The sequence below is a fragment of the Anopheles stephensi genome, chromosome 2 (genome assembly GCF_013141755.1).
Source record: "Anopheles stephensi strain Indian chromosome 2, UCI_ANSTEP_V1.0, whole genome shotgun sequence".
NCBI classification, from domain to species: Eukaryota; Metazoa; Arthropoda; class Insecta; order Diptera; family Culicidae; genus Anopheles; species Anopheles stephensi.
Window position 1 is genome coordinate 39,364,348 of NC_050202.1, and position 18,205 is coordinate 39,382,552.

Below are 18,205 nucleotides of genomic sequence, written 5' to 3' on the forward strand. Positions count from 1 at the left end.
GATCTACAGTATGGACACAGCCCGTGGTAGATTATCAGGGTGAAAACTGTAAATACATGGGCAAAAACTACCACTTGTCTCCTTGAAACTCCACTGCTGGAGGAAACCACCACGTCAGAAAAAAAACGAAACAAAAAGCGCCAACGGAGTATGGCATCGTGCTGGTAAAGCAAAAATAATTACCAGTCTGGGGAAACATGCAAAAGGTTGGGAGACATTGGGAGAACCTTAAGGCTGCCGGGGCACGCAGATAGAGGAGCTGACAGTGCTACTACTCCGCATCGTACCGCGGCGCTTTCGCTTCTCACCGTGGGCTACAGAATTCATTCACAAAAATTATGCTCCCTAGGTATGGAGCTCGCTTTGTCGGGCGTGGACAAGTATGAGTCCACGCAGGTCCCGCTGCGAGACGTAGCCGAAGGTCGTAGTTATTAGAATTCTAGAGCATTTAGACTCTTGTTGGAGGCTTTGTCCGATTACTTCAAGAATTGAAAGAATTATTTACTTAGATAGAACTTACCCCCGCCAGTAGAAGATTGGTTCTTCGCTGGTTGAAGCTGTCACAATGTCGCAATTCTCTTTCCCAGTTTTGCAGGTTCTGGTTTCTTGTAAGCGTCGCCCGTACGGAAGTTTTCAGCTTATTATTTTGTCACCAGAAGCAAGCACCGATGTTGATAAGTGCTGCAGCTGCATAAAATCACTTATCAGTAACACACAGACACACACTCCCGCCGACCTACATGCACGATTCTGACTTGTGCAACACACTGTATACTTTTGGAAGACACACGCACACAAACTCACTAGCTTACACAGGAATCTGGGCACTAGCTACAATTCACAATCTTCCCTTGCACAATGCACGATCATGTGCAGCATTTTTGACGACCAAAAACTGTATTCTCGTACCACAAAAAAAAAACAGAAATGTCAATTTCACACTGATTACTCACTCGTAAAGTATTTGTTAGTGGTTTGGGACACGGAGCACCGACAATTGCACTTTACTCGTATTTTTAATACACTCAATTCGCTATAAAACAGAAAGTAAAACTCTAAAATAATTATAAAATAAACGACGAGTGGGACCCGTAAGTTGCACACTTAGAACCGTACAAAAGGATCAAACTCAACAATCTGTTGTCACACAGTTACACAACATCTGTCGGACAGTTGTCACCGACCGGATTGGGTTGGAACAATTTCACGCAAAACCAGCAACAGCACAAAAAACTTCCTTAAATTGCTATAAGAAAAGATCTAAGCACTCAACCATTGCTCCTAGCAACGACATTTCACTTGATCTTTTTTTGGTCAACTCAAGCTCTTTCTCGCTCTCGCTTTTTCTCACTTGCTCCCTCCTGGCGCGAGTTAGCATGGGTAACGAACGGCTGGCAGCAACACTGTGGGGCCGGTAGAACGGTTGGACCCGCTGTCGGTTGGGTCTCGTGTTTGCTTCTTTTTCCAACTCGCGCACCAAAACAACGTCGCCGCACAACGCCGCCACCATGCAAAATCACCTACGGCTTGACTTTTCTCGGGAGTGAGTAAATACACACACAGCCACACACGCACGCGTACGAACGGAAAGAGAAGAAGAGCGTGTGGAGTTGCTCCGGCTCTCATCGCCGTCACCTTCTTTGGACGCGGTGCGTTCGAGAGTGTAGATTTTATGAATGAACGCGGATCGGTCGGTCTGTCTCCCGGCTACAGAGCGCCTCCTCCTCACACACTGCACTGCTGCCCACAAACCAAGCCGAGCGGTTGTTTCTAACAAGAGAATCGCGTCGCGCGTCGCACAATCCCTTTCCAGATTTTCTTTCGTGGTACTTCTTGGCCACGATCGGTACGTGTTTGTTTGCCTACTAGCTCTTGGGTAGGTTTTGTTGTACACTCTTCATCACTTTTTCTTCCATCATCGACGCGCGTTCCGCGTTTCTTTCATTTCCAATTCGGTTTAGCATGCGCGATGGCGGTTCACTATCGTGTGTGTTTGTGTGTGTGTGTGTTTTTTTTATATTTCACCCCGCTTCATTATTCTTTTCTCAACTTTGTTTCAATTCGTTTCGTCAGTCGCTTCTCCACAGTAGCACTACGCCAGAGATACGATACAAAAATCCTCTCATGTTCCGTGCGCACCCGCCCCCGTAAAGGCCACCCTAGAAACCGACCGGGTGGCTCAACACGGTTTGTTCTCCGCATCGCTGTCTACCACGGATCGTCTCGTACCCGGGTGACTCCAACAGCCGGCAAAAGGGTTTAATAGCATCAGCCTGCTTTCGTCCGCGACTGACTAGCATATTAATCCGTGGATCTCTTCGATTGCCTTTCTACGTTTTGTGGCCCGGGCGATCTGTTGCTGGCCATTCTGTCTGTCTCTCGGGCAGTGTGAGCAACGCACCATTGAGCCAGGGTGTTTGCTCGTAGCGAGAACAGTCGCAAGCTCGATCAGAGATTATCGTTAACTTGCTGCGACCGCTACTCACACGGTTGGCTTGAATGAATTTGATTGTCCCGGAGAATGTGTACACAAATACATACAAACACAAATACTACATACATAAGCGATCCTACAAAAAGTACATCTTTGGTACGTGATTTTCATTGAAGAACTTGTGAAACAGCGATCATAGGATCCACATACGCACACGCATACTAGCCAGACACTCTCACTGTCTTTTGAGTAGCGCACACCAGCCTAATTGCACTCCATCCTACTACCAATGTGTGGGGTGAGCCATTCATTCGCCACCAGCTAGGCCGGCTAGCCACGCGTTCAGCGACACTATGCACTATCACTAGTTTATCAACGACGACACATCGACGACCAGCGGGACGCGACGATAGGGTATGTGTTTTTGACTAAGCTCGCGGCCCCGGTACTCAGAAACCGTCCAGCGTTGGGGCCCGTCGGGTTTGTTATCACTGCCCGGCCTGGGCGGTTGGCCCTAAATCGAGTCCATGTACGCGATAAGAGCTGGATGGATGGATGTATGAGCATATACTTTCCCTTACAATATTTCTTTGTTAACACTTGTACACATACAATTGTGATATCCCGCGATTCTTGCTTTTGGGACGTAAGGGCAATAGGAACCAATACGAGAAATCTCTATTACTTTACGAAATATCGACAAAATCTCTATTACTATTTGCTCGGCTGCGCGCAATCACCAATTTCTTTACCACCCAACTCGTACCGTTCAAATAAAGTTAAACGCTTGGCAAACGATCGTACGGATTACGTTCGATACTCCGGCTTCCGCGGCGCACATTCAAACTGTACACACTTCAGCACCACGCGAGAACGTTCTCTCAAAAGACTCTAAAGGAAAATTTGTTGCTCAGCTTGTGATCAGCCGCAACAAACAGGCAGCAACCGTCGGCTGCACGCACACCATTAAACCTCGGCGCAGCGATCTTATTGCTGGTTGCCAGGCGATACACAGACGAGCGCACGCAATTTCAGAATGAATCAGTTTGCACTTATTTGGAACTTTTTTAGCTTTTTGAGTACTTTAATAAAATTAATTATTTCCTTAATTTATGTTTTCCAATTTATAAAGAACGAATAGTAAAATTAATAATGCAAAATTTATCATGAATTATTGTTCATTTTGGTATGATTATTTTATATCCGAAGATTTAATACTATATTAATGCTCAATTGAGTGTGTTTTGAGCGCTGTAAAACTAAGCGAAAATGACTCATTTTAAATCAAAACAGGGATTTGCTACATCTATGCTGGTGGAGAATCAAACTGCTGCTTTTGATACTTCTACTAGGTACAACCGGACCAAAAATCGGCAGAAGCACCTAAGTTTTTTTTTTTTAATTTTCTCTAACAATTTTGTTTTTCTTCAAAACGTATCATTATCGTATCATTGCGTGAGAATCACAAACCTCAATAAGTCAAAACATTTTGTGTCAGATTTTTTTTATATAGTAGAGTCTAATACTTAAGTTTTGGTTAATAAAGGGAGAAACCTTAAACTATACAGTTTTTGCTAGAATTTTTAAATTGGTGAATTTTAATGCGATTTTACAACATTTTTAACACGATGGCAAAAAGAGACTCAGAACCGAATTGTTATAGATCCCACGATTCTAAAATCTTAAACTTAAAAATAAGTAAGGTTTCCAAAAAACAAAACAAACTTCATTTTCTCATGTTTAGGTTTTTTTAATAATAGATTATTTTTAAAGACTTAGAATTGTATTTTGGAGCATTTGGTAAAAATAACAACCATAAGGTGTATTGAATAATGTTTCAACAGAAGTTAAGCAACTTTTTAAAATTGTGTCCATCTTTTAGTGAAGAAAAGGGAATTGTGCTCATGTGTTAAAGGAGCGTGATTATTATTAAAAATACTTTTTTCAGATGACGAATTGATGGTGAACGTGTGTACCACACCACACGCCGTAAAGCATGGTCAGCATGGTTTGTTCATGGTCCTGCGTGTAGCAGGCATGTGAAGAAGACAGACTACATAAGCGCAACCGGGCCCTTCCATGCAAGAAAACACAGTCCAGAGATAGTAATTGCATGATGGACCTGGAACGCATCTCACATATACTGTCACCTGATCCTCGAGCCGCAGATGAATGAGAACAGAAAAGGAACTCGCACGGGCAGTGCGACGAACCAATACAGGCGCATCCGCATCGAACCGAACGATCACGCCTTTGTGGGTGTGGAACCTGTCTGAGCATAAGCAGGTAAGGATAGAGGACGGCGGACCTACACACTGGACGGGCTGGCTGGTTGAAAGTTATGAATGAAAACCCACACACCTGAAGCGGGCCGCAACAGGCCGATATTCATTCTGGTACGATTCTGCTTGATCAGAGAGTGAGAGACAGAGAAGGCGAGCGGCAAGGGTTGTGAACGTAAACGGTTTGATCGCGCGTCAGCAAGTAGGTTTAGCTAGAGGGGGTGGGAGGCCTCGTCCCACTCTCGATGACATAAAACCGCGTGAAGTTTAGTCAACGGTGATATTGCCAGTCGTTGCATCGGAATCAGTGTAAACAGTGATCGTTGTTTAGCTGTTAATTGAAGCGCCAACTGAAGTCTTATCTACGTTTTACTTAAACGAGATCCGAATTGTATTCAGAAAGATCAAAAATAAATGTACACAGTGGTACAAAGTTGGCTCAAATTATTTTTGTTAACTATGCCATTTGACCAACAGTAACCCATGGCTTTCGTACCCTTATTTGGGCCAATCACTGGGACGCAGTTTTACCTTTTCCTCGCCCGAGGTCGGTTGACAGTGCCATCAACTAAATTACACGTACCGAAGCACCAATTACTACACTCATTTCGACTCAACTCCTGGGAAAAATGTGTTCGTGTGGCACGATTCGGCAAAGTCCTTCGATAACGGTGGCCAGGCCTCCGAACCCTTGGCGATCGTTGCAATCATTTTAAACCTCCTTCTAGCCTCATTGCACTGCGCAACCGTTACACGGGAGAACAACACCACCGAACGCATACATACATATATACATACACCCACACACGCAAACACACGCTCCTTCGATGATCGAGTTCTGGCTCTGATGCTGTTCTGGTTCCCATCGGTTGTTTTCACTTGTATGGATTTTGAAGCCGATGTTTGTTGTCATCTGTTCTTCAGGGGTTTGCTTTTGCTTTCCCTTCACATTGGTGGGCCCCGTTCTTGTCTTGCGGCTTTTGTGCCCGTTCCGTTTTCTTCGATCATCTTCCATCTGTCTCCTTAGCATGGTTGGCCTGCATTTATTTTTTATGTTGCTTTTCATCGTTCCTTTCCGTTTTACCGGGTCGTTGAAGCCTTTTTGTATGCTTGTGCTCGCTAGTGTGGGTAACAATGTACCATCATTTCTCTGCATATTCGTGTCGTGTTTTCTTCTTCTGCGCTGGTGAAGCACAAACAGAAGCATAATAAAAATAGACATGGGGATTGAATGGGACAAGTGCAGACCAAAAGCCATCCACTTTCATTTGCTGTACTGTATGTTCATACCGGAGATGTACAACATCATCAACTGTTGAATAATGTCAGACTGGGACAGTTCAAGTAGAAGAGCAGATTGTAGATTAATAATGCATGTAAAACATAGACGCAGCTTATTTTTAAAAAAGAAATTCTATTACAAATTCGAGGTATCCTCCAAACACCATACACCTTGCACCTTCCATTATCCTTGCTCACGTTGCGAGAGATCTTTCTGAGCATTTTACTTTGTCAGGCTGCTAATCGTACAGTCAATCACTTTGTTCCTGCCTGAAGTCCATCTTAAGTTTCTGGGTTCCTTCCTGGGCGTTATTGGATACCCTCCATGTGAGGTACACGGAGCCTCCAGGTGTACTCAGTAGTAGATCAAATCACTTGGAGACCCTGGGCGGAATGGATGATAGAGGCCCCTACCACCTCGAATCTTGTTTCAATTCCGAAGAAGGAGGTAAGGGGGGGGGGGGGAGGCAGTGGCCCACCTCCTGAGGTAAAGGCCCTGCTCTTATATGTATCGTGTGAAAATTTTCGCAAGCGTGTCCATTGAGGGTACAATAGGCCTTAAAGTTGTGGAGAACTGGAGATACAATTGGGCCTAGAACCATCGTGGCTCCTGCCTGTGCTCATGGTGTTTAAGATCCTCTTACAGCTACGATAGGTCAGGCTCCATTCACGACCTCCATGAGAGAGAGTCCTTATAAGAGGCCCTTTAAACCGAGACGTGTGCCAACGGTTTTATATACTTTTGTTCTTCGGAGCTTCCAATGCGTATGGGGGCCATCGTAGGTGCCTTTCTACGCAACCAAATACTCCTATTATTTCGTGGTTTCTTCTCCGTGCCAGCCTTGGTACAGTATAGGACATAACGACAAATATGGTATTTGTGTTTGTGGTGTAGTTTTTTTATTCATTAGGAACGACCTAGCCGTATTGCTGTGTATGGTGTAGTTATCCTTGTACACATTTATCAAATTATTAAAAAATATACATAAAAATACTTCTTTTCTTCTTCTTGGTTTAATTGACTTGATTTAACAGGGGGTCCAGCGTTTGTACACTCTATAGAGACGGCCGCGGTGGGATTTGAAACGAAGTGAAGGACTACTTTTTGGAGCCTACTCAAAAAATAGAAACAGTCCCGATCTTCCTTGTGGATGATACAATCCAAAACCGTTCAACCGAATGTACAGGAAGCAGCAGACCACTGAAGCCAACAGCAGCAAAAGATCATGACGATTCAATTTACACCGTTTTTCTCCATTCGACAGTCCTTTCCCTTTTTGAATAAATCTCATTTTCTCCTTTCGCATCGCAAATTATAAACAAATAAAATGTAAAAATCTCATTAAAGACCGCATTTTACGCTTGCAGAATATTTTTCAAGGAAATTACGTAAATAGGATGCTTAAAATATAAACGAAAGTTTTAAAATTGCTTTTACAAACATCTTTGATTTCCTGTCGTGCCTGTCGTGAATTAACGATGAAACATAATGACCGCACTGTGGGTTAGCGCAGCATTCAACTCTTTCCCATAAACAAGACAGCTCCATGTGTCAACAAAAACGTCAATTTTCGGTCGACCGTCAACAGGGTTTTGCTAAAAGATTTCTCGGCATCGCAAAATCTTCTTGCATCTGTTCTCGGAGCGATTTCTGAGTTTACGTGAATAAAATATTCCGAAGGTAGGTATATTTGTGGAATTGGCCCCGTATTCGGGTAGAAGAAGCAAGCAAGAGTGTAGCCAGCTATTGCGTATGCAGTGTAAATAACTGGAACAACTGTTCCGGTTGCTTCCAAGTTACATAACGTAAGATTGGAGGTTATCGTTGCACTGAATTCGTTTTCTTTCTCCCACCCGGCACCAGATGCTGACCAACCAGATCCTGTCCGCTGCCCGGGTTATGGGACTGCAGGCCCGCCGTAACTATGGTGTCTCTGCCGTTCTGTTGGCGAAGGCAAGCGATCCAATCCAGCAGCTGTTCGTAAATAAGCTTCGCGAGTACGCACAGAAGAGCCAGAGCGCGTAAGTTGAAAACAAGAGCAAATCTTTGCAGGGCCGGATTTGTGATACTGAACAAACACTAAATAATGTTATCCAAAATATTGAAACTTTTCAGCGGTGGCAAGCTGGTTGATGCTACGCCGGAGATCGAACGTGAGCTAAAACAGGAGATGGAGAAACTGGCCAAGCAGTACGGTGGTGCGCAGGGCGAAGATATGACTGCCTTCCCCACGTTCAAGTTCGAGGAACCCAAGATCGATCCTATTAACGCGAGTGCTTAAGCTATGTTGGGTCATCAAAGAGCAGACCTCTTACAATAGGAACTAAAACTACTGCTACTGCTGAAACAGATGTAAAAAGTATCGAAATTGTGTAGCTGTTTATTTGGCTAAGCAAAGAAATGTAATTCCAAACGCGCACTCTAACAAGAAGCAAAATCGTCTGCAGCACCTAAGCCTTGCTGTTCTTGACCAAAAGTTGGTAGCGGCTTACGTTTGCAGTATGTGGTGAACCGTTTCCTCAAGAATGTGCATGCGATAGTCTTTGGCCAGCATGTGGAACGTCTGAAGCAACCGTCGTATCTCGCTGGTAGAGATGAGATTCTCAAAGTTACCAGTGCAGGTACAATACTGGGAGAGGTTTTCCCGCTTAATTTGCTTGCACTTGACGCATCGAAGATCCTGCAGCGTGTAGGACATCAGCTTCCGCTGAACTACGTCAAGGAGCCGCATTTCAATTTCGACGTTATCATAGTCGACGTTACACTGCGCACACAGCCACACTGGTAGTTCGCCGTCCTTCAATGCCCGATGAGTGTCTTTGCAGAGATCTAAATCCCGACAGTGGTTGCACGCTTGGCAGATGACCTCCGTAAGCACGAAGGATTTGATCGACTCTTTCCATACCGCCTTGTCGCTAAAGTCTCCCACCCCGACAAGCAGTAGCATGTTCCGCCGCATGGTCATCAGCTGCTCCTCGGTTTGCTTGCAAGCCGCCAATGCTTTTGTGATGGCTTTAACAAACTCCAAGGCCGGCCCATTTGCACCCCGCGCATATCCGTCGTGCATTTTCTGCACCATTCCATACGCGACGCAAGCTAACTTTTTCAGCGCATTTTCAGGGGAAACTCCTTCGGCCATCGTTTGCAGGAAGGACACGACGAAGCTTTCAAAATTCGCCCGACATCTTCTCTCCTCGGGCAGCTGCTCCGAGATGCTCCAGTTCATTTCGAGCGACAGCTCCTCTTCCTCTGCATCCGCTTGTGAGGACGCTGTGGCAGTCACCTCCTCTGACGCGATCACATCCTTCGGCAGATTGCCTCTCACACCACCATAGTTTGTAGGATCAATCCACAGCAAAAATTCCCACGCCTGTTGAAAGGACAATGAAACGCTGTGAAACAGTTCGCGATTGCGAATGTTCTGCACCACAAAATCCGTGTAGCTAATGGCATCGGCCACCGTTCGCTTGCCTGTGTCGATCACGATACGATTGAAGTCCGCGTATATAATCTCCGCTTTCATGCGTCGGAATTCGGCCACAATCTGTAGGAACAGTTTCCGCATCAGAGTGTTCAGGGCTCGTCGCAATGCAGGATCATACAGCAGGGCACGGCTCGACCGTACCCAACGATAGAAGTGAATGATCTGAAAGTCGGAAAACACATTCCGGTTGATGGAAACCTCGCGCAACCATGCATTGACCATCATGCGCATCACGCGAAACGCTTGACTGCAGAGGGCCGTTTCGTCATAGTTGGAAAGCTGCAGTCCGTTCGGTCCGCTGGTGATCATATCTTCTAGCGATGCTTGCGGCATTACGTCGAATGTAATTGCGGAAGAGGTGCCCTCCAGTTCTTGCACTTTGCTTGCCTGCAGCAAAGCCGAAACTGCCAGACTCTCCACGGTCAGTTCAACACACACGGAACGATAAAGCCCGGCGCGGTTCTGTACGATGGAGATGTTATCCTCAAATTCCGCCAACAGTCGACTGTCGTCCGCCTCGCGTCCACCCAGATCGGGACGTGCTCCGGAAGAGCACCAGAGCACGAAATTGTGCCGCTGTAGCAATCTGGCGTAGAATAAATCGGCTCCGAAAAGAACTGTATCGGGTGGCATGTTGCCCAGTGGCAGCTGAAAGTAGAGACATTGCTCTAGCATCATTTGAAGCACGCGGTTAAGATTGAGGAAGTGTCTTATCATTGACCGGGCACCGTGGCGTTGCCAGTCGAGTCCGGACAGTAGAGCCGCATCGTCTGCGATGTGAATGGAAACTTCCGGGAACTCTAGGCATATAGGCAAATGTTGGTTTAACTTGTGCAGTCCAAGCGCAGTTTGAAGGCATAGCAGCGTGGGTCCGCGTTTTTCGTCCCGATATGCGGATAGCGCACGTGTAACGCGCTGGTACACTTGCTTGGCATCGATTTCCATGTACACCTCGAAGGACATGTCCGACGGTGGAAGCATTTCTTCCCGATGTTCGCCACCGGCCGTTAGGAGGGCAATCCGTTCCGAGGCGTAAAGATTCTTCACGGTCGGAAGTTGATTCGAGCGTACTGTGTCGAGCACGATAACTAGCGCTTTCTTGTTAGCTGGCGAGAACAGTCCCCACATTTCGCGCTTCCCAGTTGGGGAAACGTGCTGGTAGACGAATATCTTGCGCATATTCACACCGCCATCCGCACAGCTCTTCAAGTACGATGTAGAGGCAATGGGACGCATTTCTAGCTGCTGTATGTTGAACGAGTCGAGATCCTTCGTCGCTAAAGCAGCCAGCGCCCTCGCTTCAGACCGCTGCACGGCGCATACACAGCCCAATTCCATGAGCGCACGGAATTCCAACGTCATTTGCGTTTCGTAAATGCCCTCAATGTCGGGTGTGGCAAGGTCGGCTAGCAGCCCGAGACGATTATCGCGAAATATCTGCTCCGGGACTACGTACTGATAGAGATGGTAGACGGGACGGGCACGGGGCAGCACACGGTGAACCTTCTTCCACATCGATCTGGTCGTCCCCGATGAATTGGTTGTACCGTCGTGCTCGGGTGGTGCCGGAGTGCGCTGATTGACGTAGAAGATCCGCGGTACCGAGAGTCGAATTTTGTGCAGTTCTTCGCCCACCATAGCCCACACGGTAAAGTTGCCAAGGTCGTCCACCGGTACGATCTGTATAATCTGCCAGCTTTGTTCGATCAGCGAGCGTTGCGTTTTGCGCAGGAAGCCACCGAGCGTTACAGCACGAGATGGAGCCGCTGCACTGACACCTTCATCGACGGCAGTGCGAATCCGTTTGCTGTTACGCACATCGCGATGGTGCCGATCGCGTTGACATATCTGCCAGCGCCATTTACGCTTATGAAACCGAAGCCATTCTACCAACTCTGCCCTACTGCTTCCTGGCGATGGCGGATCGCCCAGAGCTTCGCGCCACGTTTTCGGAACTGCCGGCACCGGTGCATTGTCCGGCTGTTCTTCGCAATCGTCGGATCCTTCGCGCCGTCGTTTGTGCGCTATGGGAACACCCGGCCACTGACCTCCATTGGATTGGCTACTTACCAAATCTTCAACGTCGGTAAGCTCTGTACCAGGAGGCTGGGCTGGTTTTGGCGGTGCAGCGCTAAACATTTCGCTTATGCGTCGTTGCTTCAAGGTGTCGTTCTTCTCTAACATCTTCTTGTGCAGCCAATCCGGATGCTGCACCCGTGGTACGGGGTTATTCAACCCCTGTAAGGCAGCCGGGATCGTGATGATTTTTTGAATCGTTCCTCCCAACCGTTCGATGTAATAGTTCCAATCGAGTACGTCCCGAATGTCGGCATCGCCCATCGTGTTGTCCTTCAACCAGCGCCGCAAATAATGCCGCCGTACGCTTACCTCAGACTGAAATATTGCCAGCGGTATGGCGCGTTCCGTGACGGGAGCGCCTTCCGGTTTGCGAGAAATGATAAACTTGCACGCCAGCCCAGCATCCTTCACCATCTGGTCGCCCAAAAACTCGGCCAAACGTTTCGCCGTCGAGATGGAAGTGGACTTCTGCTCTCCATAGTCTTCTAGCTTGCGCGACATCGAGCGGTTCTCCGAAATCAGTTCGAACAGCTCGCTGTCCGGCATGTTGTGTCCCTTGCTGTACAACACATCCAGCCAGTAGTCGGCAATTTTGGCCACGGACGCATAACATTGCTCCAGCGTAGAGCCTTGCAGGAACGCTTCGAAAACGGACGATTGAAAAATCTTAATCAGCTGCAGCTCGCCGCGCCGCTTAACCTCAAACCCCTTCAGCTCCGCCAACGATCCATCGAAGTTAAATACGGCGTAGCGCTTTTTCAGCTTTTTACCTTCCTCTTTAGCTGCCGGAAGCACCATTGCCAGATACGGTCCATCAACCTCGAAGAAGATCGAGTTTTCCGAGCGTATCGAATATTCGGCTCCTTTGCCGTCGGAAGAGTTGGGTCGCTCCAGCACATGGTACTGTTCGTTGGTAAAGTGATCCTTCACCATCGTGTTTAGCACAGCGTTCGGGTACGAAACGTTCAGGCTTTTCTTCTTGGGATGGTTTGTTTGAAAGGTAAACTCTTGAGGAAATGATGCTGGCAAAATGCACCAAATACCATCGGTATCCAGCTCCAGCGGGCGGCCGACGCGTTCGATGATTTCTCGCGCTTTCGTGATAATGTTCGACCCAGTCAAACAGACAATTCCCGCCATCGGCATACTGTGCCATCGAGCACCCTTACGCATCACGTATCCGTAGAACGAATTCAGAATACATTTGTGGGCAAGTTGCAACGAGTCGTACAGCACTTCCCGTCCTTTGGCGGCCTTTATTTCGCCTGCATCGCCACTCTTAACGGCTGCCGTAACCGCCGCTTTGGCGACCTTCGTGAGCGCCTTATATTCGTACCGTCGATCGCGGAACGCTCGCACTGTATCGACGTAGAAACTGTTTTCCTTCTGGCAGATGGTAGAAGTTCGCGTTTCCAATCGTGTAACTTTCGTTTTCTTGTACGCTTTTCGACAGTAATCCGACAGCCTTTTCTTCTCGTAATTTGCCTGATCTTCGCGTGACAACTCGTGAAAGGCGCGCTGCGGTCCGCCGGGGAAAAGTGGCGGAAACTTTTCCGTTTCCAGCTGCTGTTGAATGCGCTGAAATTCGTTGCGACTTGCTGGAAGCATTTCTCCGCGCCACAACCACTCCATGTCCCGCTTGCACCGAGCATCTGGCTTATTGTAATCGCACGCGGCACAGTCCGCATCGTTCACCATGGACGACGGTTGAAGACGGTTGGTAAGAATGATGTTCGGGTACATAGCACCGACATCGAGATGATAAATGACCGGCTGCTCTAAACGGGTAGGAATGTCGTGCAGCTGTTGGAGCGCGGATAAAATTTCCGACTTAACTTCCTCAAAGTTGATCACGTCCGATATGGGAACGCCTTCTTCCGTCACAATTGCGTGCTCCAATACCTTCTCCACGTTGCCCTGCAGTTGCTTGATCATATCCGGATCCAGTCGAAAGCGGGTGCTGATGTCTGCTCGGAACACACCCGACTCGAGCGCTTCAACGTGTCCTCCGACGTACGTTTCCGAGTCTAGCACATGCCCGTCGTTGGTGAGCTTGTTGAGCTCCGACACTTGCTTGTTTGGGAACACGATGTTCACCTTGAACGCTTCCTTCATAAGCAGGGACTCGCAGAGCGTTCCCGAGCCTTTTCGCAGGATTTCATCCGGTTCCATCGGAATGATCGTTGCTAGCGCGAAGATGAAGGGATGAACGTACTTCATGTACAGATAGTACGTAGCGACAGCATCCGAAACCGAGTAGTTTGCCAACACCTGCGGTTGCTCCACCGCCATGCGGCACATTTCTTCCGGGTCCAGTTCGACGGGGTCGTACCGTAGCTTACTCTTGGCAACCGCCTTCAAACCATGCGAACCAACGGGCAGATACGAATCACGCTTCACCCAGCAAAGACAATCAAGATGCATTGCCGGACGGCACAGATAATTGCCATCGCGCCCATTTACCTTCGAAAAGCCAATCTCCCTTCGCATGTCCAAATCGTACACCGCTGCACGCGCTTCGACGAACGGCCAATCGAAAAAGTCGCCGTTGTACGTCACAAAGATGTGCGGTTTTACCTCCAGGATGTGGTCGAAAAATTTCTGCAACAGACCAAGCTCGTTTGCTTCGTTGAACACGATAAAGTTGCCTTCAAACTCGGGCTTCGGGGTGTACTCGAAATCGTCTACGTCGCCACTAATGATCTCACGGTTCGTGATCAAATAGCCCTGTCCATCGATCATATAAGAAATCATCATTATTTGATCGGTTTGCGCGTCCGGGAACTTGAGCGGCAGCTTCGTCGTTTCGATATCGAACGCCAATATGACCGGCTCGGGACGATCGATGATGTCGGGCCGCGGTGTAATCACCGGAGGCTCATCTCCACCACGGCAACGGACCGTGTACCACGTGCCACAGAATATGTTCAAATCAATCGACACCCGCACGTGGTACGGCACGTCATGCTCCCGTATGTCCACAATGTAGTCGTAAAAATCCACATTCTGATTCGGTCCGCTTCCTTCGCCTTCGGTACCGTCGAACCGAATTGCGGTGGACAGCGACGTGCTCAACATTTGCATGTAATAAGTGTTGGCCTTTTCACGTTCCCGATTTTTGCGTACCGCAGTGTTCAGATCACGCTTCACCTTGTTCATTTGCGTCGTGTTGGGAAAGCGCAGTTTCAGCAAATTTTGCTTCAGCCCGCTCAGGTGATTCGGCAGATCGAGATCTTCCTTTTGAATGTGTTCAATGGATAGCAACTGACCGGAGTACTTTTTACCTAAAAACTTGGCCACCTCCAGCGAGGTTCCGTCGCGCGTAATCAGCAACAGGTAGGGAGCGTAGATGACCGTTGTTTTGTACCGGCTTCCGTCCATCTGTAGGAAATACATATCCAAAGCGGCTACCAGGCGACGGTCCTCGTTCAGAAGTTCCATCTGCAACGTGAATGCGGAACAAAGTTTATAGCTACGCGTTTTTATGGCCATTTAAGCTTCTTACCGAGTGTATGTTAATTAGATAGCCTGTTCGTTCCTGGGTGTCTTTCACCCGCTCGAACCCATATTTGAGGTCGATTTGGTCATTCTCTCGAGACTGCTTGTAGCCGATCTCGTTTGTATCATCACTGGGGGAATAAACCAGGCGTAAATAGCAAGGCTCATGTTGCTTTCAGCTGAAAATGTACACTATTTACGTACCCATCCGCCTTTTCCGCATTATATTTTCCTGTATTTGTTGAGTACATTTTCACAAATATTCCAGCTCCGTTCGTTTTCCAAAACAACACCGTCCCAAGCTGAACTGGCAGACTGATTTGCGCGCCAAACGGTGGGTCGTTATGTCAACATGGTTGTTCTGCTGCTATCCAAACAACAAAACAATTGAAGGTAAATATGTGGTTTTCCTGTTATTAAATGATTCCCACCCGATTCAATACATTAAAAAACAATTAATGTTAATTTTTAATATTTTTTTTCTTGTATTTTCGGTATTTTCCATCTAGAAAAACATTTATTTGGCAAATTTGAGCTGCTGTTTGACAGCATGTGATGTCAATTTGACGACGAACCCAAGGTATATGTGTATATGTCCATATACCTTGGGCGAACCTGAATTGTTGCTCACCCGTGTGGATAACCAGCAAAACATAAAGGCGCGAATGTTTGCTTGACAGCAGCAGTGTGAAATTTGATTTGTGAATAACAACAAAACACCGGGAGCAGAAAATGAGCGAAATATCTCGACTAAAAACACAAATAACTACACGGTTTTCGCTCGGCGGGTTCCAAATACGAAGGTAAACAGAAGAGTGTTAAGTTTGTGTTGCATATCTGTTGTTGAGTAATTTTGTCCCGATTGCAGTGAAGCAAGCACGTTCCTTGCCCAACAGCTGCTTCCGCTTGATGAGACGGAACGCAAGAAATGGATTACGAACGTCGCAAACCATGTTCAGGGCCAGTGCTTGAGCCTGCCGGTGGTTGAAAAACAGCATATCGAACTGGCTATTAAAGAGGCCAACAACACGGGCTTGGATGATACGGAGACGATATTTCGTGTCATAAGCGCCTTCGATGTGCCTGCGTTCGTTTATTGTGAAGAGAAAAAAAAGTTCCTGCCAGACACGAGCAAGAAAAGCTTATTGGCGATACCGGATGCGAAATCGCACTACATCCGCGAACGATACTGGCTGCTGTGGCAAAGGACATGCCGCCACGAATCTTTTTCCCAGCGGATGGCACCGGGTGCGGCTGAAATGGGCAAGAAAAGCAGATTGATTCTGCGCAAAGTCGAAAACATTCTCTCAACGTCCAAGATGAACGACGTCGTCCTGCTGGGGCTTCTGACGCAGCTTACGGAAGGTCGCTACTACCTGGAAGATCCCACCGGGTCCATTCCGATCGATATTAGCACGGCCCGCTTCTCGTCCGGTTTGGTTTGTGAGGGCTGTTTTCTCCTTGCGTACGGCAAATATCGGGACGGTGTACTGAAAGTCGATGAGATTGGTTTCCCGTTCCCCGAGCCGGCCGCTAATAGTAGAGCTTTTTTTGGATCTGTCAACAGTTGGGGAGGTGCTTCGAAGACGTTGCTAAAGTACTCACGGAATTTGGGCGAACTGGAGAAAGCTAACCCTGAGCACAGCATTGTCTTTTTGTCCGACTGTTGGTTAGATAGTCCGGTGGTAATGGAAAAGCTGAATCTATTGCTGCGAGGCTACGATGAATTTCCACCCGTAGCAATAGTTCTGATGGGACCGTTCGCAAAGGCGAACGAAAATGTGTACGCGCTGAAAAGCCTTTTTCAAAAGCTGGGTGAAATTTTGTCCGAGTGTGAGAAGCTCAAAGTACAGACCGATTTGGTTATAGTACCTTCCATCGACGATCCGGCTGCAGCGAACATTTTGCCCCGGCCACCGATACCGGATACATTAACGGCGGAGCTAAAGAAACGATACCCCAGAACTATTCTAACGACCAACCCTTGTCGTTTGCAATACTGCACGCAACAGATCGTGGTGTGTCGGGCCGACTTAGTAACGAAACTATGCCGAAATACGATACATTTTCCCAAGGAAGGACTGCTGGAAACGCATGTAAGTATTTGAACACTATCCGCCATGTCGCAGAACTTGTTGATTGCTGATTGTACTTATGCTTACCTGCTGTTGTTTTCCAGTTTGCCCGGACACTTATTGATCAGAGCACCCTAGCACCGCTTACTCCCATTGCTTTCCCAACACACTGGAACTATGATGCGGCTCTGTCTCTCTACCCATTGCCGGATCTGATCGTTATCGGTGATCCATGCCAAGGGTTTCACACTACTGAGCAGGACTGTACGGTGATGAACGTAGGGTCCTTTCCGAAGTCAAAGTTTGCATTCAAAGTGTACTATCCTTCTAGCAAAATTGTCGAAGATTCACAAATACCTGATGAAGAATAAACGTAAGGTAATCGTTTTGAATAACATCGTAGTGGAAAGGCGTAATACTGCCATGTAGCTACATATTTACCGAAAAATGTTAACAAGAGGATCAAACTTTGGGCGGAGAAGGAGTAGAGGTAGGAACTTAGGCCCAATCGATTATCTCGTAGCAGGGGAATGAAGTTGAATGGCCTAGTATAAATGCCCCAATTTTAGTGGTCTCGTATGAAAGGGCCCGTGTAAAGGGTCTGACCTAATATTTCGACACAAGAATTGGCATGGGACCAACTTCCATTCCGCCCAAGACCTGCATATGAATAACTAGGATCATGCTGTTTGGTTCATCACTGTATAGAAGAAACAGTTTGAATATGGAACTTACTTACTTACTGACTTATTAAAAGCTACGGCCAAAGAAAAGCCGTTGAAGGGCTTGCTGTTCTAACAATATTAAGACTTCAGAGTGTAGATGCTAAAATGATCAATGATCAATCTTGAGAACTGCCAGACTTTGTTCGGTATTCGGTGAACGAGCCTATTTGTACTTCACCGTGAACAAATGAAATGCTGATGGGATTAAGGACTGACGTTGGTGCTGCCGTTGTTAGCGTTAGCAATACGGCCAGATACGCGTCAACCACCAAAACGGGTGTGTGTCGTATCGCAGCACCTTGACCATCTCTGTTCATAGTTGATCAGCGTCTATGGTCTATTCGCG

The 18,205-nt window shown here is 47.3% G+C and overlaps 4 protein-coding genes across 17 annotated transcripts in view; 2 read left to right on the forward strand and 2 right to left on the reverse strand.

Annotated features, from left to right (window-relative positions):
* Positions 1-3,379, reverse strand: part of LOC118507821 (ETS-like protein pointed) — an 85,257-nt gene extending 81,878 nt beyond the window's left edge. For 2 of the 14 annotated variants that reach the window (XR_004905714.1, XM_036046902.1), the window contains exons 1-2: positions 3,201-3,356; positions 521-1,033 (exon numbers count right to left, since the gene is read on the reverse strand). The gene's annotated coding sequence lies outside the window, so the exon portion shown is untranslated. The other 12 variants (XM_036046905.1, XM_036046916.1, XM_036046907.1 and 9 more) reach the window with 12 other exon arrangements.
* Positions 3,380-7,519: 4,140 nt separating this feature from the next.
* On the forward strand, positions 7,520-8,361 carry LOC118507831 (ATP synthase-coupling factor 6, mitochondrial). The gene is made up of 3 exons (XM_036046937.1): positions 7,520-7,678; positions 7,862-8,019; positions 8,114-8,361. Exons 2-3 carry the CDS (start codon positions 7,862-7,864, stop codon positions 8,277-8,279), a joined length of 324 nt encoding a protein of 107 aa, XP_035902830.1. The 5' UTR covers positions 7,520-7,678; the 3' UTR covers positions 8,280-8,361.
* Positions 8,352-15,423, reverse strand: LOC118507826 (DNA polymerase epsilon catalytic subunit 1). The gene is made up of 3 exons (XM_036046923.1): positions 15,264-15,423; positions 15,067-15,190; positions 8,352-15,002 (listed from the first exon to the last, which is right to left on the reverse strand). Exons 1-3 carry the CDS (start codon positions 15,308-15,310, stop codon positions 8,487-8,489), a joined length of 6,687 nt encoding a protein of 2,228 aa, XP_035902816.1. The 5' UTR covers positions 15,311-15,423; the 3' UTR covers positions 8,352-8,486.
* Positions 15,424-15,701: 278 nt separating this feature from the next.
* LOC118507828 (DNA polymerase epsilon subunit 2) lies at positions 15,702-17,546 on the forward strand. The gene is made up of 3 exons (XM_036046925.1): positions 15,702-15,862; positions 15,928-17,155; positions 17,239-17,546. Exons 1-3 carry the CDS (start codon positions 15,792-15,794, stop codon positions 17,503-17,505), a joined length of 1,566 nt encoding a protein of 521 aa, XP_035902818.1. The 5' UTR covers positions 15,702-15,791; the 3' UTR covers positions 17,506-17,546.
* The last annotated feature ends 659 nt before the right edge of the window (positions 17,547-18,205 follow it).

Coding starts and splice junctions, on each gene's coding strand:
- LOC118507831 (XM_036046937.1), top strand. CDS start 7,862: ATGCTGACCAACCAGATCCTGTCCGCTGCCCGGGTTATGGGACTGCAG. Junction 8,020..8,113: donor GCACAGAAGAGCCAGAGCGC/GTAAGTTGAAAA, acceptor GAAACTTTTCAG/CGGTGGCAAGCTGGTTGATG.
- LOC118507826 (XM_036046923.1), bottom strand. CDS start 15,310: ATGTACTCAACAAATACAGGAAAATATAATGCGGAAAAGGCGGATGG. Junction 15,191..15,263: donor AATGCGGAAAAGGCGGATGG/GTACGTAAATAG, acceptor TTATTCCCCCAG/TGATGATACAAACGAGATCG. Junction 15,003..15,066: donor ATCTAATTAACATACACTCG/GTAAGAAGCTTA, acceptor TTCACGTTGCAG/ATGGAACTTCTGAACGAGGA.
- LOC118507828 (XM_036046925.1), top strand. CDS start 15,792: ATGAGCGAAATATCTCGACTAAAAACACAAATAACTACACGGTTTTCG. Junction 15,863..15,927: donor GGCGGGTTCCAAATACGAAG/GTAAACAGAAGA, acceptor TCCCGATTGCAG/TGAAGCAAGCACGTTCCTTG. Junction 17,156..17,238: donor AAGGACTGCTGGAAACGCAT/GTAAGTATTTGA, acceptor GTTGTTTTCCAG/TTTGCCCGGACACTTATTGA.